We start from the raw sequence: 25,531 nt of genomic DNA, 5'->3' as shown, positions 1-25,531 counted from the left end.
TGTCCTCCTCGTATCATCTAACAAATCGATCTGGAATGGTCTACTTCTTCTCTCCGATTTTTTTTTGATAGACAATATCCGATCAATGAGGACCTGACTATGTACATCAAGTAGAAAGGAAAGTTATCAAAAAGTAAAATAAAAAAGCTAAGTAAAAACAAAGAAGTCAAAAGTATTATTCATATCATGGTTAGGCTGGATAGGTGAGACCGATGCGTTAAATAGCCTGGCTATCCCGGTAGAACAATTATTACACATGATGCAAGTCTAAGGTAGAAACGGTGGTGGAATGTCGAAGACAATAGAAGGCACAATATACCGTTTTACTGTCATGTTTCTCATCAGACTTCACTGTGAACAGACAAGTGAATAGAACCCCTTAGAAATACAGAATTCTTGATAATAACAATTATAAATATTGTCATTATCAGTAAGATAAAAACAAGCAAGATAAAAAACATTTAATTATAAATGACATTCATGCAACATTATTAAGTTTGTTCTCACTATGCACAGCATATCTCACAACCTTGATATAAAATACATCAATACAGATAACAATCCATAAAAATATATATTTTAAATTCATTGACTGGGTGTTTACTTGAACTTATGATGACCTCACAGTCACAATGACCTCACAGTCACAATGACCTCACAGTCACAATGACCTCACAGTCACTACAAAGATGAACCAAAACACACATTTAAGACTCACTCTAATCTTCACTTATTCCATCCCATCCCTTTATATCACTTCTGAAAAGTAGCAGGGAGGAGTGCAGTCTCCTCTGAGTCACTGTCCTGCTGTTGGCTCAGCTTCAGCTCAGAGATCAGACTCTTAGAACACAGCCTGTTCTGGAACTGGTTCTGATTCTTCCGGTCCCAATCAGAGCCAGGAACAGACTAGGCTCGCTGTGACTGTGACTGTGACTACTACTACTACTGTGACTGTGACTACTACTACTGTGACTACTACTACTGTGACTACTACTACTGTGACTACTACTACTACTGTGACTACTACTACTGTGACTACTACTACTACTACTACTACTGTGACTACTACTACTACTACTACTGTGACTACTACTACTACTGTGACTACTACTACTACTACTGTGACTACTACTACTACTACTACTACTGTGACTACTACTACTGTGACTACTACTACTGTGACTACTACTACTACTACTACTACTGTGACTACTACTACTGTGACTACTACTACTACTACTGTGACTACTACTACTACTACTACTGTGACTACTACTGTGACTACTACTACTACTACTACTGTGACTACTACTACTACTACTACTGTGACTACTACTACTACTACTGTGACTACTACTACTACTACTACTGTGACTACTACTACTACTACCAATGTGACTACTACTACTACTACTACTGTGACTACTACTACTACTACTGTGACTACTACTACTACTACTACTGTGACTACTACTACTACTACTGTGACTACTACTACTACTGTGACTATTACTACTGTGACTACTACTACTACTACTACTGTGACTACTACTACTACTACTACTACTACTGTGACTACTACTACTACTACTGTGACTACTACTACTACTACTGTGACTACTACTACTGTGACTACTACTACTGTGACTACTACTACTGTGACTACTACTACTACTGTGACTACTACTGTGACTACTACTACTACTACTACTGTGACTACTACTACTACTGTGACTACTACTACTACTGTGACTACTACTACTGTGACTACTACTACTGTGACTACTACTACTACTGTGACTACTACTACTACTCTTAACTGTGACTGACTGTGACTACTAAAACTACTGTGACTGTGACTACTACTACTACTACTACTACTACTGTGACTACTGCTACTACTACTACTGTGACTACTACTACTACTACTGTGACTACTACTACTGTGACTACTACTACTGTGATTACTACTACTACTACTGTGACTACTACTACTGTGACTACTACTACTACTACTACTACTGTGACTACTACTACTACTACTGTGACTACTACTACTGTGACTACTACTACTGTGACTACTACTACTACTGTGATTACTACTACTACTACTGTGACTACTACTACTGTGACTACTGCTACTACTACTACTACTGGGACTACTACTGTGACTACTACTACTACTGTGACTACTACTACTACTACTACTACTGTGACTACTACTACTGTGACTACTACTACTACTACTACTACTACTGTGACTACTACTACTACTACTACTACTGTGACTACTACTACTACTACTACTGTGACTACTACTACTACTACTGTGACTACTACTACTACTACTGTGACTACTACTACTGTGACTACTACTACTACTACTACTGTGACTACTACTACTACTGTGACTACTACTACTACTACTACTGTGACTACTACTACTGTGACTACTACTACTACTACTACTGTGACTACTACTACTGTGACTACTACTACTGTGACTACTACTACTACTACTACTACTGTAACTACTACTACTACTGTGACTACTACTACTACTGTGACTACTACTACTACTGTGACTACTACTACTGTGACTACTACTACTACTCTTAACTGACTTGCATAGTTAAATAAAAAGGTTACATTTGTAAAAAATAAAACAAATACTGGGGACAGAGTCAAAGCTTTGGTCTGAAGCGGGACACGGGAAATTCAAGGCTTTGGCGGCGTGGGACGGAACATTGACGTTGACCATCTCTTTATAAACTGTCATGTCTGAGTTGGCTACCTTAAAATCACCCAGGTCATCGGTCGAAGAAGGTCCACGCAGAGGGAACGGTTTCAGTTTCTATGTTTCTGTCTGGGTAAGAGTTAACTGCGAGGATGTGGCGGCCATCTTGGGACTCATTACTGGACATACTCCAATCGGGCAATCCTCCTCCGTCTCTAACAGGAAACTCCTGAACCAGGGAGGTTTCAGTGTTACTACGGTGACACGGGAAGTTGTCATCGTCTGATCTCACAGACTCCGCCACCTGCAGGCACCGATCCCTGCTGGTCTGGGTCCTTAGAGTAACGTTAGTAAATTCACCATGGTAACAGTCAAGGAAGGTTTGACCAATCCGATGAGAGGGTTTGTGAGGAGGAAGTGAGAGGAAGTCCTGAAGATATATGGGGTTTCCCTGCCGTGTCTGCAGGGGCTCCTTTCTCTTTGCCATTGGTCAGGGGTTCCTGGTGGGTGGGTTTACTCATGGGCCTAGTAGTCCTGGTGGTCTTGGCCCGTTGATACCAGAGATCATTTTGAACAATCAAATTCATTTTTAAAGCCCTTTTTTAAATTTTATATCACAGAGTACTTTACAGTAAGTCACCCTAGTCCCCAAAGATCAAGCAGAGACACAGGCGGTGGAAAAACTCCCTAGAAGGACGATTCCATTTGATGACCCTTACATTGTATTAAATCAAGACGTCTTACCCGGTAAGCTGCGGCTCTTTCCCCTCGTCTTCTTGGTAGGGGTCTCCAACTCTTTGGCCATGGCTGCCAGCTTACTTGCAACGTTAATGATTTTCTTCTCAGCCCTGAAGGGTAGGGAAGTAAAAGGGAGGATACACTTAGCTTTTACTATAACCCTCAATGCCAAATCCACCCCTACCCCCTGAGCACTAGTAGATATCTGAGAGGATTGGGCAGGTGTATGCAATATTGGCTAAACGCCACATAGCCTATCAGACGGCAAAGTGGAGCTGCCACATTACCTTAACCAAATCCTCTCAGATCTCCACACGTGTCTATGGGGTATAGGTTGTTTCTGGACAGGGCCTTCGTGTAAGAGCATACCCTGTAGCCTGCCTCCCGTCCCCTTCAACTTCCTGTAGACAGGTGAAGTAGTAGCGTCGCATCTTCCTGGCTGTGTCCTGCCTCTCTCTCAGCACCTCGACACGGATCATCTCCGCTGCTCGCTCTTTACTCTGCTGAAGGTACCAGGAGCATGTCACCTGGACAACCAAACACTGTGGTACATGAGATGCCTGGAGGCATGTTACCTGGACAACCAAACACTGTGGTACATGAGATGCCCGGAGCATGTCACTTGGACAACCAAACACCGTGGTACATGAGATGCCTGGAGCATGTTACCTGGACAACCAAACACCGTGGTACATGAGATGCCTGGAGCATGTTACCTGGACAACCAAACACCGTGGTACATGCGAACTGGAGCATGTCACCTGGACAACCAAACACCGTGGTACATGAGATGCCTGGAGCATGTTACCTGGACAACCAAACACCGTGGTACATGAGATGCCTGGAGGCATGTCCAAAACACAGTTCACACCCAACTAGGGTGGGTTTGTCAAAGTCTTTGTAGCTAAAGTAGTAGATTATTTCAATCACCTCTGATTTTTTCAACAGCCTTCATGTACTGCTCCTTCTGTTCAAGGCCAGCGTGGAAACGCTGCTCCATATCTGATCGTCTGTGGTGAACATTCATTCATTTTAGAAATGTAACCGACGAGGAAATCCATTTCAGAAGGTAAGACGATTCATCACAACGGCTGAGAATCACACTTTCCTTGCTTTGTCTAAGAACACTATCATGAGGAGGGGGGGGATCAGAATACAGTACTTATTTAGTTTCAATAGCACAAACATTTGCTAGCAAGTTTCTCACGTTGATTTTATGTAGAGGAGAGGCAGGTCTGCCCAGACAAGTCCAGAGTGGTCGACTAGTATCAGGGGTAGATAAAGACTTTTACAGGAGCAACATCAACGCGGTCTGATTTTAGCTGGCTATCGGCCATTATTGAACGCCCGTCTAACATGATGTGATAACGTATTGCTAGCCTATACAAAACACAGCTGAATATAAAATGGACAGTATCACTTTTTTTGGAGCCTAAAATGAAGAAAATTGGCACAAAACTTTGGGAGTAGACCCCCTACGGCAGTTGAGAGGTGACAAATTCGCAGCAAACAGCTAGCACGACGGCTAAAAACTGGCTTCGAAATAATACGATTTCAGCTAATAGGGAGAAGTATCTAACAAAATAAGTAAATTATGGCATTCAAGGATCATAAACTATTTCCTTGTAAAATACATGTGTGTAAATTTGTGGGAAAATCTAACTTGCTCAACTTTTAATTTGGTAACTAGTGACTATACATCTGACTAGAATTACATCCAATATTAGTGATGAGTGATTCGTGCTTGATGAGGTCTCTTCGTTTTCGGTTATTATTTTAAAAATTATCACGGTTTTTCGATTTTGGTTTTCATTATTTGGGTTGAATGCTGCAACACAGAATAAAACAATTAATACAAGTCCCATGATGGTTAGTGACTGTCCATTACTGCTGATCACTTACTAACCATCATTTATTCACATTAAATTGACTTTAATAAAATATTACATTTAGTTTTATTTGGGGGTTTTATTACTTCCTATAGAGCTGCTGCATATGCTGTCTGACATCACTATTTTGTAGTTCTTCAAAGTGAATAAAGTTGCCGAATACCAACTATCAATCACGTAGATTATGTATTTTCAGGTAGAGATACCTCACGAAGCAACCGCTGCTCTCTATATCCCCTCACTAGCGCTCATTCTTCTGCCTCTTCTGTAGCAGGCATAAAAGAAACACAGACCGGACAAGTAAATGCACAATGGCTTATGGTCACTGTAGTTAACTACCACGTTTTATGTGCTAAAACATAACTGCGGGAAGTAGGGGGTGCTGAAAAATCAGGAATAAAATAGTAATCATTTAAAAAAAAATAATGCCACAAAAGTTGTGCACTAGGCCTTTACAATGCCTTAATTAGCGGACCAATATAGCCGTCTGGGCAACAGCAAAAAATACATGCGCTCAATTATGTAGAATATATATGCCTGTTGGAAACTACACCATCGTACAGTTCAGGCTGCATCTGAAGTATCTCTAGAGAAAGTGTGCGGTGGTGTGCATTAAGCTCACAGAAGAACAATATATATATATATATATATATATACACACGAAATGGAGTTCAAATAATTGAACTGATGTCAATCAATTAGTATTTTCTTTTTTAAACGGAAAAATAACCGTAAATTCGGTTAAAATCACTCCGCACTATCCAATATGGACGAGTCAAAAGTCACGTTTCCGTACCCAGACAATTCTGCACATCTTTTCATTTCCTCCAGTTCCTGCAGGTTCTCCTTCCATAGTGCCACCTCGTGATCATCTACAAAAAGAGGGAGGGGATAAGGAAGGACACCGATTATTATGATTTGAATTTGATTTGGGTAAAAAAATAAAAAAATAAAAATAAAAACAGTAAGATGTCCATTTTTTTTATTTACCTGTTATTTTACCAGGTAAGTTGACTGAGAACACGTTCTCATTTGCAGCAACGACCTGGGGAATAGTTACAGGGGGATGAATGAGACAATTTGTAAACTGGGGATTATTAGGTGGTTTGAGGGCCAGATTGGGAATTTAGCCAGGACACCGGGGTTAACACCCCTACTCTTACGATAAGTGCCATGGGATCTTTAACGACCTCAGAGAGTCAGGACACCCGTTTAACGTCCCACCCGAAAACACAGCACCCGACACAGGGTAGCGTCCCCAATCACTGCCCTGGGGCATTGGGATATTTTTTAGACCGGAGGAAAGAGTGCCTCCTACTGGCCCTCCAACAACACTTCCAGCAGCATCTGGTCTCCCATCCAGGGACTGACCAGGACAACCCTGCTTAGCTTCAGAAGCAAGCCAGCAGTGGTATGCAGGGTGCTATGCTGCTGGCATTGTTTGAATTAAAACACTTTTTTCCCCCCAGTGGTTCTCGAAATAGGTATCGATTGATTCAATCCTTTCTGTGACCCGCGATCCTAAAACCTACAGGAAACGTGGCCTAAGGACCAGGGGTGGATTTGGGGATTCAGCAGGGAGTTTTGTTACCTTTGACGTGCTGTATGGAGGGCTTGCTCTCTTTGACTGTGGCCTGTGGCTGTCTGCAGGCATTCTCTAGATGCCACCGGAGGTCCTGCCTCTTCTTCTGCAGCTTGGACATGGTCTCAGCACACTGCTTCCCACAACCACCCTCTTCTCTCTTGTGATCAGTGGAGCCGGAATCGATAGAAGAACCTATTTCAATCATACTTGAAGAGGGTGGTTGTGGGAAGCAGTGTGCTGAGACCGTGGTTTTCATTTTTTAAACCATTTTTTCATTTTTTCTCCCCAATTTCGTAGTTTCAAATTGGAAGTTAGTCTTGTCTAGTCGCTGCAACTTCCGTACGGACTCGGGAGAGGCGAAGGTCGAGAGCCATGCGTCCTCCGAAACACAACCCAACCAAGCCGCACTGCTTCTTGACACAACGCCCGCTTAACCCAGAAACCAGCCACACCAATCTGTAGGAGGAGGAAACAACGTACACCTGGTGACCGTGTCAGCGTCCACTGAGCCCGGCCCGCCACAGGAGTCGCTAGAGCGCGATGGGACAAGGACATCCCTGCCGGCCAAACCCTCGCCTAACCCGGACGATGCTGTGCCAATCGTACGCCACCCCATGTGGTCTCGCGGTCGCGGCCGGCTGCGACAGAGCCTGGACTCAAACCCAGGATTCTCTAGTGGCACAGCTAGCACTGCGATACAGTGCCTTAAACCACTGGGCCACTCTGGAGGTGTGTTTCTGCCATTGTATCTATTCTACTAATTGCAGGGATCACTCTCTATGCACTCACTGTACTCTACATTTCTTTAGATAACAGTGTCTGCTAAGTGGCATATTATTCTATACACAGAAGACTTGAGAAGAAACACACTATGAATCTGGTTGAGTTCTTTCTCCTGGCGCTCCCGATGTTCCTTCAGCACCCGCCAAGCCCTTCCTCACTGATCTGGAGAACAACACGGGCAACAAAACACACTGTTAGTCAGGACACCACAGCCCTCAAAACACACTGTTAGTCAGGTCAACACAGCCCTCAAAACACACTGTTAGTCAGGTCAACACAGTGGTACACCTGCTACCATGCCTCGGCATGGTAAACAATACATGCAGTAAAGAGGTCAATGGAACTCGACCAAATCGCTGGAATCGCCATGGAAACGCATGGAGGAAAGATGCCTACTCTCCACATTCCCCCCCCAGCAAAATTAGCTTCCATTTCACAAGAGTATAATTGCTTGCATAGATGTCAACCCGACAGTGTGTGAATGTTTTTAAAATAGTATAAATTGCCTTAATTTTGCTGGAGCCCAGGAAGAATAGCTGCTGTCCTGACAGGAACTAATGGGGATCCATAATAAACCCCAGGAAGAGTAGCTGCTACCCTGGCAGGAACTAACGGGGATCCATAATAAACCCCAGGACATGTTCATGTCACCAATCAACTGTTCAAAGAGTTCAAAGAGACTGACTGCCACCTCCGATTTCTCTATGTTAGCGACGTTATCAGCTTATACAATGGCAGTTAGCATTTAACAGTCACTTCTTCTAAACGTGAAAAGGGGGATTACTTCTAAATGTTATGCAGCGAGATCAGTTAAATATATAAAAATCAGACTTTAGTCAACAGATTTTGGGCCTGATTTGATGTATTCTATCATGACGGATTTGATAAATATCCACTTAGATAAGATTTGTTGAATGTTGTGTTCTAGTCTGGAGTCCTCCTATCCCCCACGGTCTGCATTCCATTGACCTCTTTACCACATCTAGTGAGAGGAGAGGAGAGGAGAGAGAAGAGGAGAGGAGAGGAGAGAGAGGAGAGACAGAGACAGACACCCACCTTTTTCCACTCGTTCTTGGCCTGGGCTACAGCTTTAGAGATGAGGTATTTACACGTAGACATGAGGAGTTCTTTAATGCTTCCACTGGTCCTCCATCTCCCTTCCACCTCTCCTCCATTCTCCTTCTCTTTGTGGGCTCCTCCTTTGAGGAGCATAGTCTGCACCTCCTTCAGTCCAGCCTGAAGCTCCTGGAGCATCTCCTCTCTGGCCTGCCTATGCTCCTGGTCCCTACTCTCCTCCTGTCTCCTCCAGTCCTCCTCTTGGTCCCTCAGAGCCTGCTGCAGCTCAGCCTCCTTCTGAAGGAGGAGCTCGACCTCCCCCTGCGTCTCATCCCGGGCCCGTTTCAGCTGCTCCTCCTGGAAGGCCTGCATTGAGGAGATCTCCTGCTGTTTATCTCTGTTCCAGGAGGCTCTGGCTGCAGCCATCTCTGCTTTCAGCAGGGCAGCCTTTTCCTCCCTCTCACAGTCTACCTGGCTCTGCAGATTGGCCACCTGGCTCTGCAAATGGGCCACCCGGCTCTGCAGATGGGCCACCCGACTCTGCAGATGGGCCACCCGACTCTGCAGATGGGCCACCCGACTCTGCAGATGGGCCACCTCCTCCAGCTCGACTCTGCAGATGGGCCACCCGACTCTGCAGATGGGCCACCCGGCTCTGCAGATGGGCCACCCGGCTCTGCAGATGGGCCACCCGGCTCTGCAGATGGGCCACCCGGCTCTGCAGATGGGCCACCTCCTCCAGCTCGGTCTTCAGATCCTTCTCCTCCAGCTGGCTGCAGCGATGCATCTCCTCAACCCTCTGGACTTGTCCTGAACTCCTAGGCCTCTCCTCCTGCCGCCTCTCCTCTACAGTCAGGACTAGGGACATCTGACCCAAATCAGAGAGGAGGGAGAGAAACTAGAACTACAAGATGCTTTGGAGTGAAGCAGAAGAAGTGCTAGGTTTTGTTACTATCAGACTACTGGGATGAAGTTAGTTAAAAGGACCATTTCACCGCTAATCCTTCAACTCATTTTCTGTTTGGATGTTAAATACTGTACAACTTAGTGACAAAGAGAGATGTATTTTATCCAGGGATGATGTTAAATACTGTATAACTTAGCAAAAAATATAAATAGTATCCCCAATATAAGCAAATATCACAATCTGATGATTCAGACAAGAAACACAGTGAAACAGTGACAGTTAGTTGTACCTGTTGTTGAACGTGTTTCTCCTGCACCTTCTCCCACTTCTCTCGTTCTCTCGCTGCCTTGTACCCCGGCAGCGAGGGGACGTCCTGGAGCCATTGGCTATAGACTCTGCTTGCTGCTCCTTCAACCTGTAGCACACATTTTGACATGTGGATGAATAGGCACTTAATTCAGCCGATATGGCTTGTGAATCTGTTTTTAAATATGTGATTTTGCCTGTATGTATGTATGTATGTATGTATGTATGTATGTATGTATGTATGTATGTATGTATGTATGTATGTTTCTGCTAAATGAATTGCCTCATTTGAACATTAAAAGTTTCCAGAATCTGAGACAATCAGTTGTATGATGATCACTGAGGACCAATGTTACAGAGTGAGTCCCTGCTACCCCAGTATCAGAGAGTGGGTCCCTGCTACCCCAGTATCAGAGAGTGAGACCCTGCTACCCCAGTATCAGAGAGTGGGTCCCTGCTACCCCAGTATCAGAGAGTGGGTCCCTGCTACCCCAGTATCAGAGAGTGGGTCCCTGCTACCCCAGTATCAGAGAGTGGGTCCCTGCTACCCCAGTATCAGAGAGTGGGTCCCTGCTACCCCAGTATCAGAGAGTGAGACCCTGCTACCCCAGTATCAGAGAGTGGGTCCCTGCTACCCCAGTATCAGAGAGTGGGTCCCTGCTACCCCAGTATCAGAGAGTGGGTCCCTGCTACCCCAGTATCAGAGAGTGGGTCCCTGCTACCCCAGTATCAGAGAGTGGGTCACTGCTACCCCAGTATCAGAGAGTGGGTCCCTGCTACCCCAGTATCAGAGAGTGGGTCCCTGCTACCCCAGTATCAGAGAGTGGGTCCCTGCTACCCCAGTATCAGAGAGTGGGTCCCTGCTACCCCAATATCAGAGAGTGGGTCCCTGCTACCCCAGTATCAGAGAGTGAGACCCTGCTACCCCAGTATCAGAGAGTGGGTCCCTGCTACCCCAGTTTCTGTGCTTTAGAGATGTCGATGATGAGTAAATATTTTTTAAATACAAACATATTAAAAAATATATATATAACTCTCCAAATATGGAGTTTCGCTTGGCATATACTCCCGTTACAGCCGGTATGTACTTTCGAAAATGTCTAAATAAAAATGTATAAGCAACCGGAACCCCCCCCCCCCCCACATGATTTAGAGAAGATTTTATTAAACATTTCCTCCCTGACCTGTTTAGCCATGTCCTCCAGGTATTTCTCCTGTAGTTCTCTCTGGACTCGTTTCCCAGTATCCTCCACTGCCCTGCTTGAGCCGTGCCTGCCTCTCGCTGCAGCTTCTGTTCACCGAGCCTGTTGTAGTTGTAGTAGTAGTAGTAGTAGAGTTTATTGGTTGTTCAGTCATAGACATTTGTCGATAGCCTATGATTCTCATTGGAGCCAAGGGTTTAAGTCAAGTCAGTCAATCATAGGACAGATTTGTACTCCAATCTATAATCATAGATTGTTTCATGAAACAAATCAAATCCTGCAATAGCACCATCATTTTTATATAATGCACTGTGAAAAATACCTGGTGTCCAGCTTCTCCATAGTGCAGCCTGGGGCAGCCTTGGTCCTCTCAGAGCTGGATGTCTGACAGGCTTTCTCCTCCTTCTCAGTGAGATCTGTCTGAGAGGAAGACTCCTGGGTTTCTGTGGGTCTCTGTCTTCTGGCGTCTGCCTCGAACCTCTGAGCCCAGGACCTCTTCATCTTCACAGGACAGATGGGGGGAGGAGGCACAGAGAGATTGTATTTTATCCAGGAATGATGTGATCAGGACAATCCAAATACACCTCTGCTGTTCTAAACCAAGATCACTGCCTGCATCCGTAATGGGACCACCCCTCATCACTGTCAAACGCTGCAAGGTGCCACTTCTTTCCTCACGTAAAGGCAGGTATCAACAAACGTTTTCGTGGGCATTGAATGTATTCACTTCTTAATGCCCACTATGCCTATCAAAGTAGTGTAGTTAGCCTATACTCTATCAATTAATACGGCTAATGGAACAGATCACAATGGTAAGTTGAAAAGGCGCAAATGCCCCCCCCCCCAAAAAAATGTGATTTGCAGGAAAACACCATGAACTACACATATGAGCGGTTTCATGGACAGAGATGGAAATATCCTTTAGAAATTTAGAGGGAAGATCTGAAGATGCAACCATTATCACGGGTTGATAATACGACTAGGATAATGAGGGAAGATCTGAAGATGCAACCATTATCACGGGTTGATAATACGACTAGGATAATGAGGGTAGATCTGAAGATGCAATCATTATCACGGGTTGATAATACGACTAGGATAATGAGGGAAGATCTGAAGATGCAACCATTATCACAGGTTATAATATGACTAGGATAATGAGGGAAGATCTGAAGATGCAACCATTATCACGGGTTGATAATACGACTAGGATAATGCCTTTGGCTGCTATACAATTTAAGAAAGTTGATTTGAAAACCAATAGAACAAGAGAGCTCGTACGAGGAGGTCTTTTATAAAATAATTACCTCCATGCCTACGAGGAGGTTTTTGTAAAATAATTCCCTCCATGCCTACGAGGAGGTCTTCATAAAATAATTACCTCGAGGCATACAAGGAGGTCTTTTATAAAATAATTACCTCTAGGCAAACGAGGAAGGTCTTTATAAAATAATTTCCTCCATGCCTACGAGGAGGTCTTTATAAAATAATTCCCTCCATGCCTACGAGGAGGTCTTTATAAAATAATTCCCTCCATGCCTACGAGGAGGTCTTTATAAAATAATTCCCTCCATGCCTACGAGGAGGTCTTTATAAAATAATTCCCTCCATGCCTACGAGGAGGTCTTTATAAAATAATTCCCTCCATGCCTACAAGGAGGTTTTTGTAAAATAATTCCCTCCATGCCTACGAGGAGGTCTTCATAAAATAATTACCTCGAGGCATACAAGGAGGTCTTTTATAAAATAATTACCTCTAGGCAAACGAGGAAGGTCTTTATAAAATAATTTCCTCCATGCCTACGAGGAGGTCATTATAAAATAATTCCCTCCATGCCTACGAGGAGGTCTTTATAAAATAATTCCCTCCATGCCTACGAGGAGGTCTTTATAAAATAATTCCCTCCATGCCTACGAGGAGGTCTTTATAAAATAATTCCCTCCATGCCTACGAGGAGGTCTTTAATTGCCTCCAAGTTTCTATAATGGGATTTTGGAAACAGGCTACTTTGAAGCAAAGTAAGCCATGCCTCGTAATATGAAGCTAAATATCCAGGTTTCAAACAATTAAGGAACAGGAACAGGAAAAGGAAAAGGAACAGGAAAAGGAACAGGAAAAGGAACAGGAAAAGGAACAGGAAAAGGAACAAGAACAGGAACAGGAAAAGGAACAGGAAAAGGAACAGGAAAAGGAACAGGAACAGGAAAAGGAACAGGAAAAGGAACAGGAAAAGGAACAGGAACAGGAAAAGGAACAGGAAAAGGAACAGGAACAGGAAAAGGAACAGGAAAAGGAACGGGAACAGGAAAAGGAACAGGAAAAGGAACAGGAACAGGAAAAGGAACAGGAACAGGAAAAGGAACAGGAAAAGGAACAGGAACAGGAACAGGAAAAGGAAAAGGAAAAGGAACAGGAACAGGAACAGGAAAAGGAACAGGAAAAGGAAAAGGAACAGGAAAAGGAACAGGAAAAGGAAAAGGAACAGGAAAAGGAACAGGAACAGGAACAGGAAAAGGAACAGGAACAGGAAAAGGAACAGGAAAAGGAACAGGAACAGGAAAAGGAACAGGAACAGGAAAAGGAACAGGAACAGGAACAGGAAAAGGAACAGGAACAGGAAAAGGAACAGGAACAGGAACAGGAAAAGGAACAGGAAAAGGAACAGGAACAGGAAAAGGAACAGGAACAGGAAAAGGAACAGGAAAAGGAAAAGGAACAGGAAAAGGAACAGGAAAAGGAACAGGAACAGGAACAGGAAAAGGAACAGGAACAGGAAAAGGAACAGGAACAGGAAAAGGAACAGGAAAAGGAACAGGAACAGGAACAGGAAAAGGAAAAGGAAAAGGAACAGGAACAGGAACAGGAAAAGGAACCGGAAAAGGAAAAGGAACAGGAAAAGGAACAGGAAAAGGAACAGGAAAAGGAACAGGAACAGGAAAAGGAACAGGAACAGGAACAGGAAAAGGAACAGGAAAAGGAACAGGAAAAGGAACAGGAAAAGGAAAAGGAACAGGAACAGGAAAAGGAACAGGAACAGGAAAAGGAACAGGAAAAGGAACAGGAACAGGAAAAGGAACAGGAACAGGAACAGGAAAAGGAACAGGAACAGGAAAAGGAACAGGAACAGGAAAAGGAACAGGAAAAGGAACAGGAAAAGGAACAGGAAAAGGAACAGGAACAGGAAAAGGAACAGGAACAGGAACAGGAAAAGGAACAGGAACAGGAACAGGAAAAGGAACAGGAACAGGAACAGGAAAAGGAACAGGAACAGGAACAGGAAAAGGAAAAGGAACAGGAAAAGGAACAGAAACAGAAAAAGGAACAGGAACAGGAAAAGGAAAATCTTCTCAATTAGATGTTAACTAGCTACAAAGTAGCCTATGCTTTCCTGGCAGAATGATATCATGATTCTTTGCATCAATCCAGTGGTCATTTGTTTTGCAGACTCCATCTCATGTGTGCTACAGAAACACCCCTAACCAATCAACAGTCTTAGGAGCCTGACCAGTTGAATTAAAAAGGGCAACTACACAAAAACATCGACATGTCGTCAAATTTCCCCTCAAAAGTGGGTCTCCTGACGTGGTTGTAGACTTAGAACATCCAATGTTTGTTTTTCTAATGAAAAAAAAAGTTATTTTCAGGACAAAAAAATAAATACAAAATAAATTTCTGCCCTCAGTTGACAGTACCTCAGTATCTGCGTCTTCGTCCTCTGTTCTGTCTCCTTCAGTGGCTTGTACCTCGGGTTCAGATCCTCAGTGCTCCTACCCTCATTAGACTATGAGGCTGCCTGAGAGACCGGCCCATTCATCATCTACGATGGATACTACAGCCAGCTCGAGTTCATCGGACCCGACCGCCATTCAGTCCTCGAAGGGTCTTTTAAACCACAGAAGGAACATCCGGACCTCCCTGGCTGTTTCACCAGATGTTTCTCACAATAGAGCTGCCTATGATGACATCTCGGCTTCCCAAAGCACAAACCCTGTGCTTCCCAGGAGCACGAGTACAGGACATCGCATGGCTGCTTCCGACCGTTCTCTGACAGATTCTGGGAGCTGACGCTGTCGTAGTCAATGTGGGGCCAAACGACATCAGGAGGGCTGATGATGATTGTAAAGACCTGATTCTAGCACTGAAAGATACAAACAAACAAAAAAGCAGCAAATCATTTCAGGTCCGATATCCTCGTTGGACAGCGGATGTAAAGGATTCAGCAGGCTACTGGCATTATATACCTGGCTACTGGCATTATATACCTGGATACTGGCATTATATACCTGGCTACTGGCATTATATACCTGGCTACTGGCATTATATACCTGGCTACTGGCATTATATACCTGGATACTGGCATTATATACCTGGATACTGGCATTATATACCAGGCTACTGGCATTATATACCTGGCTACTGGCATTATATACCTGGCTACTGGCATTATACACCAGGCTACTGGCATTGTACCACCCTGGCTTGCTTCTGAAGCTAAGCAGGGTTGGCCCTGGTCAGTCCCTGGATGGGAGACCAGGTGGTGTTGGAGGGCCAGTAGGGGGCACTCTTTCCTCTGGTCTAAAAAAAAGTATTACAATGCCCCAGGGCAGTGATTGGGGACACTGCCCTGTGTCGGGTGCCGTCTTTTGGATGAGACGTTAAAACGGGTGTCCTGACTCTCTGCGGTCATTAAAGATCCCATGGCACTTATTGTAATAGTAGGGGTGTTAATCCCGGTGTCCTGGCTAAATTCCCAATCTGGGCCTCAAACCATCATGGTCACCTAATCATCCCCAGTTTACAATTGGCTCATTCATCCCCTGTAACTATTCCCCAGGTTGTTGCTGTAAATGAGAATGTGTTCTCAGTCAATTTACCTGGTAAAATAATGGATAAAATTATACAATCACTTTTATAGATGACTTTGACACCTTCTGGAAACAGAAGATACTCTACTGGAATAACGGAGTCCATCCAAATTATCTAGAGCTCCTGGAACTCTGTCCACACATTTCAAGTATGCGTTGAAACAAGGACTTATCAATGTCCCAAGCCCAGCTCAGCTAATCCCTACCACTGTGTCACTGAGTTGTCATAATGCTTCAGCCAATGTACATTATACAGTGCCTGCAACCTGGTTTAGGTTGACAGTCAACCTACCAGGGAGGGTATTTACAAACAGTACAGGAATGAAATCAACATCAAATCTTTACTAAAGCTGGAGAAATTTGTTTTAAAGCAGTATCCAAATCCATCGGATGTCGTGATCACAATATAGAAGCCACTTCTAGGAAAACCAAAGTTCCAAAGGCTGGGCCTAATATATTGTATGAGAGGTCAAGCTGGGACTAATATAGTGTATGAGAGGTCAGGCTGGGCCTAATATAGTGTATAAGAGGACAGGCTGGGCCTACTATAGTGTATAAGAGGTCAGGCTGGGCCTACTATAGTGTATAAGAGGTCAGGCTGGGCCTAATATAGTGTATAAGAGGTCAGGCTGGGCCTAATATAGTGTATAAGAGGTCAGGCTGGGCCTAATATAGTGTATAAGAGGTCAGGCTGGGCCTACTATAGTGTATAAGAGGACAGGCTGGGCCTACTATAGTGTATAAGAGGTCAGGCTGGGCCTACTATAGTGTATAAGAGGTCAGGCTGGGCCTAATATAGTGTATAAGAGGTCAGGCTGGGCCTACTATAGTGTATAAGAGGTCAGGCTGGGCCTAATATAGTGTATAAGAGGTCAGGCTGGGCCTAATATAGTGTATAAGAGGTCAGGCTGGGCCTAATATAGTGTATAAGAGGTCAGGCTGGGCCTAATATAGTGTATGAGAGGTCAGGCTGGGCCTAATATAGTGTATGAGAGGTAAGGCTGGGCCTAATATAGTGTATGAGAGGTCAGGCCGGGACTAATATAGTGTATAAGAGGTCAGGCTGGGCCTAATATAGTGTATGAGGTCAGGCTGGGCCTAATATAGTGTATAAGAGGACAGGCTGGGCCTAATATAGTGTATGAGGTCAGGCTGGGCCTAATATAGTGTATAAGAGGTCAGGCTGGGCCTAATATAGTGTATAAGAGGTCAGGCTGGGCCTAATATAGTGTATAAGAGGTCATACAAGAAGTTTGAGGCAAAAGGTATGGCATATAAGTCTGGCAGCCCAACAGGTGGCAAATGTACTGCAAGTTGAGAAATCAAGTGACAAAACTAAATAAAAAGAAACTATATTATGAAACAAAAATCAATTATATAAAGAATGACAATTAACATTTTTGGAGCACCTTAAATTTTATTTTGGGAAGAAAGGCAAACTCGGCTCCATCATTCATTGAATCAGATGGCTCATTCATCACAAAACCCACTGATATTGCCAACTTCTGTAATTATTTTTTTATTGGCAAGATTAGCAAATTTAGGCATAACATGCAAACAACAAACGCTGACACTACACATCCAACTATATCTGACCAAATTATGAAAGACAAACATTGACATTTTGAATTCCGTAAAGTGAGTGTGGAAGAGGTGAAAAACATTTGTCTATCAAAGAATGACAAGCCAACGAGTGTTTGACAACCTGGAGGGAAAATGACTGAGGATAATATTGGATGATATTTGCCACATCTTCAATTTCAGCCTTCAGGAAAGGGTTCCTCAGGCCTGGAGGGAAGCTAAAGTCATTCCGCTACTGAAGAATAGTTAAAGCACCCTTAACTGGCTCAAATGGCCGACCAATCAGCCTGTTACCAACCCTTAGCAAACTTCTGGAAAACGTTGTGTTTGACCAGATACAATGCTATACACGTCAGCTGAATCGACTGAAATGACAGCAACGTTTAACAAAGAGCTGCAGGTAGTTTCAGAGTGGGTGGCAAGGAATAAGTTAGTCCTAAATATTTTCAAAAATAAAAGCATTGTATTTGGGACAAATCATTCACTAAACCTTAAACCTCAACTAAATCTCATAATGAATAATGTGGAAATTGAGCAAGTTGAGGTGACTAAACTACTTGGAGTAACCCTGGAATGTAAACTGTCATGGTCAAAACATGTTGATACAACAGTAGCTAAGATGGGGAGAAGTATGTCCATAATAAAGTGATGCTCTACCTTCTTAACAACACTATCAACAAGGCAGGTCCTACAGGTCCTAGTTTCTACCTTCTTAACAACACTATCAACAAGGCAGGTCCGACAGGCCCTAGTTTCTACCTTCTTAACAACACTATCAACAAGGCAGGTCCTACAGGCCCTAGTTTCTACCTTCTTAACATCACTATCAACAAGGCAGGTCCGACAGGCCCTAGTTTCTACCTTCTTAACAACACTATCAACAAGGCAGGTCCGACAGGCCCTAGTTTCTACCTTCTTAACAACACTATCAACAAGGCAGGTCCGACAGGCCCTAGTTTCTACCTTCTTAACATCACTATCAACAAGGCAGGTCCTACAGGCCATAGTGTTGTTAAGAAGAAAGAAACTAGGGCCTGTAGGACCTGCCTTGTTGATAGTGATGTTAAGAAGGTAGAAACTAGGGCCTGTAGGACCTGCCTTGTTGATAGTGTTGTTAAGAAGGTAGAAACTATCAACAAGGCAGGTCCTACAGGCCATAGTTTCTACCTTCTTAACAACACTATCATCAAGGCAGGTCCTACAGGCCCAAGTTGTGTCGCACCTGGACTACAGGTGTGCCAAGCTTGTAGCGTCATACCAAAGAAGACTCGAGGCTGTAATCGCTGACAAAGGTGCTTCAACAAAGTACTGAGTAAAGGGTCTGCAGTTATTGCAGTTATTATTATTATTTTTGTAATTCTAAAAAAGAATTATACAAATCTGTCATTATTGTGTGTAGATTGATGAGTTAAAAAATGATTTAATCAATTTTAGAATAAGGCTGTAAGGTAACAAACTGTGAAGAAAGTCAAGGGGTCTGAATACTTTCCGAACATACTGTATGTCACTGCTTGTCAAAAAGAAAATAAATAATCCTTCGCCGGGCAGACGGGCTTGGGACATTTTTGGCAAAATTAGGATATGCCCACGTCACCATTACACCCCTGGTTGTTGCTGACAGATCAGTCACCGACTGGCTCTACATGATTTGTAAAAAAAATATATATAAAAAAAATAACAAAAAGTTAGAGTGAAGCAACAATTACCTTTTTATTTCCGTAACAAAACAAAAGATAAAATGTGTTTTTAAACAGTGTCCCAACAATGTACCACATGAAATCTGGAGCTCCCTTTTATGAAAGACTGTACAGCGATCACTGGACATCTTGCAGAAAAAGTCATTGCCGATTTTGACATGAAACGTTGTCCCCGCTCACCATCATTAGTGCTTCAATACATTTGCGTATTCACATTTCATTAGAAGGGGTGCAATACTGTGGCAGAGCGGACATGTTTCACGATAGCAAATGGATTTTACAGTCTTCTCTCTGTTGGTTTTGGGACACTTAGGGACCGGTTTCCCACAGATTAAGAGGAGTTTGACTCCTAAAAAAAAAAAAAAACACTGATTGAGCTCCTTAGTTCAGAACTATTAATCTGTGACCAGTAGAGTGGACCGAGGCCAACAAACACAAGCTGGGCAACTGGCACCTCTGACTTCTACCTTTAAATGATCCGTTACATAACAGGAAGTGACTGTAAGTTAGATATTGGAAGCTGTGGAGATCAGCAGTTTATTACTGTCATCTTGAAAAGGAAGCTTACTGCTACGGTAAATGAGGCGAATTGGGTTAACTCACTACTCATGTTGATATACCCCTCCCCCAACATCGAATTAGTAACTTTTTCAGTTACACTACTGATTAGGCCAGTTTGCTGACGATGGCCTGGTTGAGAGTATTCAGCTGATTCGTCCATTTATCTAAAGCCATGTATCGGGCTCCGTTCCTCTTCTGGTGATCCAACTCCAACAGTTGGTTGACTTGGTCGATGCGTCCGTTGATCGTGCTGACAGGTATCGGAAGAAATAGAAGGTCAAATTATGGTAAATTCATTAAAAAAAAAAAAGTTTAAAAAAACTTATGGTGCATTTAAAAGTTCTACAATAATCATGATATCATCAACTTAAGCAATTTACCCATCGAGAATGCATTGAACTAGCAGGCTTTCCACGTCGCAGACATAGATGTTTAATTCCTGAAGGAGACAAAAAAAAATAAAAAAAAATAGACAAACTTAAAAATGTAGAGAAAATATTTTTTTTTTAAATTCAAAATAAAATCAAAATGCTAGAGATCTTACCTTGGAAATAAAAGGTATGTGAATTCTCGTGTAAGGCTTGATTAATTTGATAAGCACTTGCGTCCTTATATTTCGTAATAACTCTGAAAGACAAAAAAAAATTAAAAAGAAAGAAAAATAAATGATTAAATTAGAAGGAACTTTCATATAAAACACTTGCCCTGCCACCAGGTATACTGATTTATAACTTGTTAAAAAAAAAGCATGCTTACTAACTTACTAATGAAGTAAACATTAACGAATATACATCAGTCTAAAAGGGATGTCTAGACCATACCTTCTATATGTTCTCTTATGAACGGATCATCCATTATGTTACTGTGATTGGTCTTCAGGATCTTCTCAAACTCTGTGATGTCATTGTTCTGGTAGGAACTGGAGGGGGAGGGGGGGGGGGTGTTTAAACATCAGTTTGCATTCAATAATCAAACCGTTTGTGTAGCAGACCATGTGTAGACAAACAGCCAAAGCAACAACCAAAACAAAAAAACACTTCCAAGAAAAGTTAGATTGTGAATAGTGAATGAGATGCAGTCTTACCTGACCAAGTTAGTCATTGCGAGGATGTCTGGATCATTTTTATAGGGTTTAGCCTAAGAAGAATCAAATGTCAGCGTGAGTAAAGATACTCAACACCACGCAAACTGCACCAACGCACCATGTTCACTAAAATAGGAACCTGCGATAGGCTCCTTGATACAATATGTTTAGGACATCTTTACAAAAGCAAACTCAAAAAGTCTGTCCATAGAGATTAATCGATAAAACCACATTTCCCACCTTCATCAAAAAAGTTATCCCAGGACTTGTTTTTTATTTTTTTATTTAAAAATAAATAAATAAATAATAATAACTCAATCGGAGTCTGGGGAACCATCCCTAAGAGATTAATCTCTATTCACTAATGAGACTTTTCATACCTCCTGTGAGTCAAAGGGGTTGATTCCAGACTTCATCAGCATGTTGGCCAACACCAGGTACTTTAGACAGGTGGTCCGTCGAGGACTTCCTGATTCATCGTAGTTCTTAAACGCCTCGAAGAAGTCTGTGTGAGCCTTCTCAAACTCCCCTTCTCTCAAATGCATTTTACCTCCACACTCTGGAGAAAACAAAAACAAGAGACCGGACAACACGGTCCTGATAAAGGATCCTCTCCACTTGTCTCCTACTTAAAATCCATTGGAGGACGAGGTCACAGAGGAGGGACCTAGGATCTTCTTCTCCAATACGTTTTGACAAAGAGACGAGGAGAGAAAATGCCAGAAAAATAGTGAAAACCCTTGAGAAAGAGCCCTTGAATGTGTCTAGCTTATATAGTTAAGGTGTAGGTGGAGATGTGGTTATATAGTTAAGCTAGAGATGTGGTTATATAGTTAAGCTAGAAATGTGGTTATATAGTTAAGGTGTAGGTAGAGACGTGGTTATATAGTTATATAGTTAAGGAGTAGGTAGAGATGTGGTTATATAGTTAAGGAGTAGGTAGAGACGTGGTTATATAGTTAAGGTGTAGGTAGAGACGTGGTTATATAGTTATATAGTTAAGGTGTAGGTAGAGACGTGGTTATATAGTTAAGGTGTAGGTGGAGACGTGGTTATATAGTTAAGGTGTAGGTAGAGACGTGGTTATATAGTTAAGGTGTAGGTAGAGACGTGGTTATATAGTTATGGTGTAGGTAGAGATGTGGTTATATAGTTATGGTGTAGGTAGAGACGTGGTTATATAGTTATGGTGTAGGTAGAGACGTGGTTATATAGTTATGGTGTAGGTAGAGATGTGGTTATATAGTTATATAGTTAAGGTGTAGGTAGAGACGTGGTTATATAGTTATATAGTTAAGGTGTAGGTAGAGATGTGGTTATATAGTTATATAGTTAAGGTGTAGGTAGAGATGTGGTTATATAGTTATATAGTTAAGGTGTAGGTAGAGATGTGGTTATATAGTTAAGGTGTAGGTAGAGACGTGGTTATATAGTTAAGGTGTAGGTAGAGACGTGGTTATATAGTTATATAGTTAAGGTGTAGGTAGAGATGTGGTTATATAGTTAAGGTGTAGTTTAGAGACGTGGTTATATAGTTATATAGTTAAGGTGTAGGTAGAGATGTGGTTATATAGTTAAGGTGTAGGTAGAGACGTGGTTATATAGTTATATAGTTAAGGTGTAGGTGTAGGTAGAGATGTGGTTATATAGTTAAGGTGTAGGTAGAGACGTGGTTATATAGTTATATAGTTAAGGAGTAGGTAGAGACGTGGTTATATAGTTAAGGTGTAGGTAGAAGGTAGAGACGTGGTTATATAGTTAAGGTGTAGGTAGAGACGTGGTTATATAGTTATATAGTTAAGGTGTAGGTAGAGACGTGGTTATATAGTTAAGGTGTAGGTAGAGACGTGGTTATATAGTTAAGGTGTAGGTAGAGACGTGGTTATATAGTTATATAGTTAAGGTGTAGGTGGAGATGTGGTTATATAGTTAAGGTGTAGGTAGAGATGTGGTTATATAGTTAAGGTGTAGGTGGAGACGTGGTTATATAGTTAAGGTGTAGGTAGAGACGTGGTTATATAGTTAAGGTGTAGGTAGAGACGTGGTTATATAGTTATATAGTTAAGGAGTAGGTAGAGACGTGGTTATATAGTTAAGGTGTAGGTAGAGACGTGGTTATATAGTTAAGGTGTAGGTAGAGACGTGGTTATATAGTTAAGGTGTAGGTAGAGACGTGGTTATATAGTTAAGGTGTAGGTAGAGACGTGGTTATATAGTTATATAGTTAAGGAGTAGGTAGAGATGTGGTTATATAGTTAAGGTGTAGGTAGAGACGTGGTTATATAGTTATATAGTTAAGGTGTAGGTAGAGACGTGGTTATATAGTTAAGGTGTAGGTAGAGACGTGGTTATATAGTTATATAGTTAAGGAGTAGGTAGAGATGTGGTTATATAGTTAAGGTGTAGGTAGAGACGTGGTTATATAGTTATATAGTTAAGGTGTAGGTAGAGACGTGGTTATATAGTTAAGGTGTAGGTAGAGACGTGGTTATATAGTTATATAGTTAAGGTGTAGGTAGAGACGTGGTTATATAGTTATATAGTTAAGGTGTAGGTAGAGACGTGGTTATATAGTTAAGGTGTAGGTGGAGATGTGGTTATATAGTTAAGGTGTAGGTAGAGATGTGGTTATATAGTTAAGGTGTAGGTAGAGACGTGGTTATATAGTTATATAGTTAAGGAGTAGGTAGAGACGTGGTTATATAGTTATATAGTTAAGGTGTAGGTAGAGACGTGGTTATATAGTTAAGGTGTAGGTAGAGACGTGGTTATATAGTTAAGGTGTAGGTAGAGATGTGGTTATATAGTTAAGGTGTAGGTAGAGATGTGGTTATATAGTTAAGGTGTAGGTAGAGATGTGGTTATATAGTTATATAGTTAAGGAGTAGGTAGAGATGTGGTTATATAGTTATATAGTTAAGGTGTAGGTAGAGACGTGGTTATATAGTTAAGGTGTAGGTAGAGACGTGGTTATATAGTTATATAGTTAAGGTGTAGGTGGAGACGTGGTTATATAGTTAAGGTGTAGGTAGAGACGTGGTTATATAGTTAAGGTGTAGGTAGAGACGTGGTTATATAGTTATATAGTTAAGGAGTAGGTAGAGACATGGTTATATAGTTATATAGTTAAGGTGTAGGTAGAGATGTGGTTATATAGTTATATAGTTAAGGTGTAGGTAGAGATGTGGTTATATAGTTATATAGTTAAGGTGTAGGTAGAGATGTGGTTATATAGTTATATAGTTAAGGTGTAGGTAGAGATGTGGTTATATAGTTAAGGTGGAGGGAGAGGTGGTTATATAGATAAGGTGTAGAGACGTGTCTACCTCTGATGACTCCCATGATGACAGGGTGAGGGATGGCAGACTTGATGTGTAGAGACGTGGTTATGTAGTTAAGGAGTAGGTAGAGACGTGGTTATATAGTTAAGGTGTAGGTAGAAGGTAGAGACGTGGTTATATAGTTAAGGTGTAGGTAGAGACGTGGTTATATAGTTATATAGTTAAGGTGTAGGTAGAGACGTGGTTATATAGTTAAGGTGTAGGTAGAGACGTGGTTATATAGTTAAGGTGTAGGTAGAGACGTGGTTATATAGTTATATAGTTAAGGTGTAGGTGGAGATGTGGTTATATAGTTAAGGTGTAGGTAGAGATGTGGTTATATAGTTAAGGTGTAGGTGGAGACGTGGTTATATAGTTAAGGTGTAGGTAGAGACGTGGTTATATAGTTAAGGTGTAGGTAGAGGCGTGGTTATATAGTTATATAGTTAAGGAGTAGGTAGAGGCGTGGTTATATAGTTAAGGTGTAGGTAGAGGCGTGGTTATATAGTTAAGGTGTAGGTAGAGCGTGGTTATATAGTTAAGGTGTAGGTAGAGACGTGGTTATATAGTTATATAGTTAAGGAGTAGGTAGAGATGTGGTTATATAGTTAAGGTGTAGGTAGAGGCGTGGTTATATAGTTATATAGTTAAGGTGTAGGTAGAGGCGTGGGTATATAGTTAAGGTGTAGGTAGAGGCGTGGTTATATAGTTATATAGTTAAGGTGTAGGTAGAGACGTGGTTATATAGTTATATAGTTAAGGTGTAGGTAGAGACGTGGTTATATAGTTAAGGTGTAGGTGGAGATGTGGTTATATAGTTAAGGTGTAGGTAGAGGCGTGGTTATATAGTTATATAGTTAAGGAGTAGGTAGAGGCATGGTTATATAGTTATATAGTTAAGGTGTAGGTAGAGGCGTGGTTATATAGTTAAGGTGTAGGTAGAGGCGTGGTTATATAGTTAAGGTGTAGGTAGAGATGTGGTTATATAGTTAAGGTGTAGGTAGAGATGTGGTTATATAGTTAAGGTGTAGGTAGAGATGTGGTTATATAGTTATATAGTTAAGGAGTAGGTAGAGATGTGGTTATATAGTTATATAGTTAAGGTGTAGGTAGAGACGTGGTTATATAGTTAAGGTGTAGGTAGAGACGTGGTTATATAGTTATATAGTTAAGGTGTAGGTGGAGACGTGGTTATATAGTTAAGGTGTAGGTAGAGACG

General features: G+C 42.0%; 1 protein-coding gene and 1 pseudogene across 1 annotated transcript; both read right to left on the bottom strand.

Annotated features, from left to right (window-relative positions):
• Positions 1–753: 753 nt before the first annotated feature.
• On the bottom strand, positions 754–12,516 carry LOC135509774 (centrosomal protein of 152 kDa-like; annotated as a pseudogene).
• A 6,238-nt stretch (positions 12,517–18,754) lies between these two features.
• On the bottom strand, positions 18,755–24,637 carry LOC135508921 (COP9 signalosome complex subunit 2-like). The gene is made up of 7 exons (XM_064929139.1): positions 24,319–24,637; positions 21,373–21,551; positions 20,993–21,045; positions 20,730–20,827; positions 20,453–20,535; positions 20,289–20,347; positions 18,755–20,158 (listed from the first exon to the last, which is right to left on the bottom strand). Exons 1-7 carry the CDS (start codon positions 24,332–24,334, stop codon positions 20,014–20,016), a joined length of 633 nt encoding a protein of 210 aa, XP_064785211.1. The 5' UTR covers positions 24,335–24,637; the 3' UTR covers positions 18,755–20,013.
• Between the last annotated feature and the right edge of the window lie 894 nt (positions 24,638–25,531).

This window comes from Oncorhynchus masou, chromosome 22 (genome assembly GCF_036934945.1).
Source record: "Oncorhynchus masou masou isolate Uvic2021 chromosome 22, UVic_Omas_1.1, whole genome shotgun sequence".
Taxonomy (NCBI): domain Eukaryota; kingdom Metazoa; phylum Chordata; class Actinopteri; order Salmoniformes; family Salmonidae; genus Oncorhynchus; species Oncorhynchus masou.
Note: the sequence above shows the minus strand (reverse complement) of the source record. Positions and strands in the feature narration are given on the sequence as shown.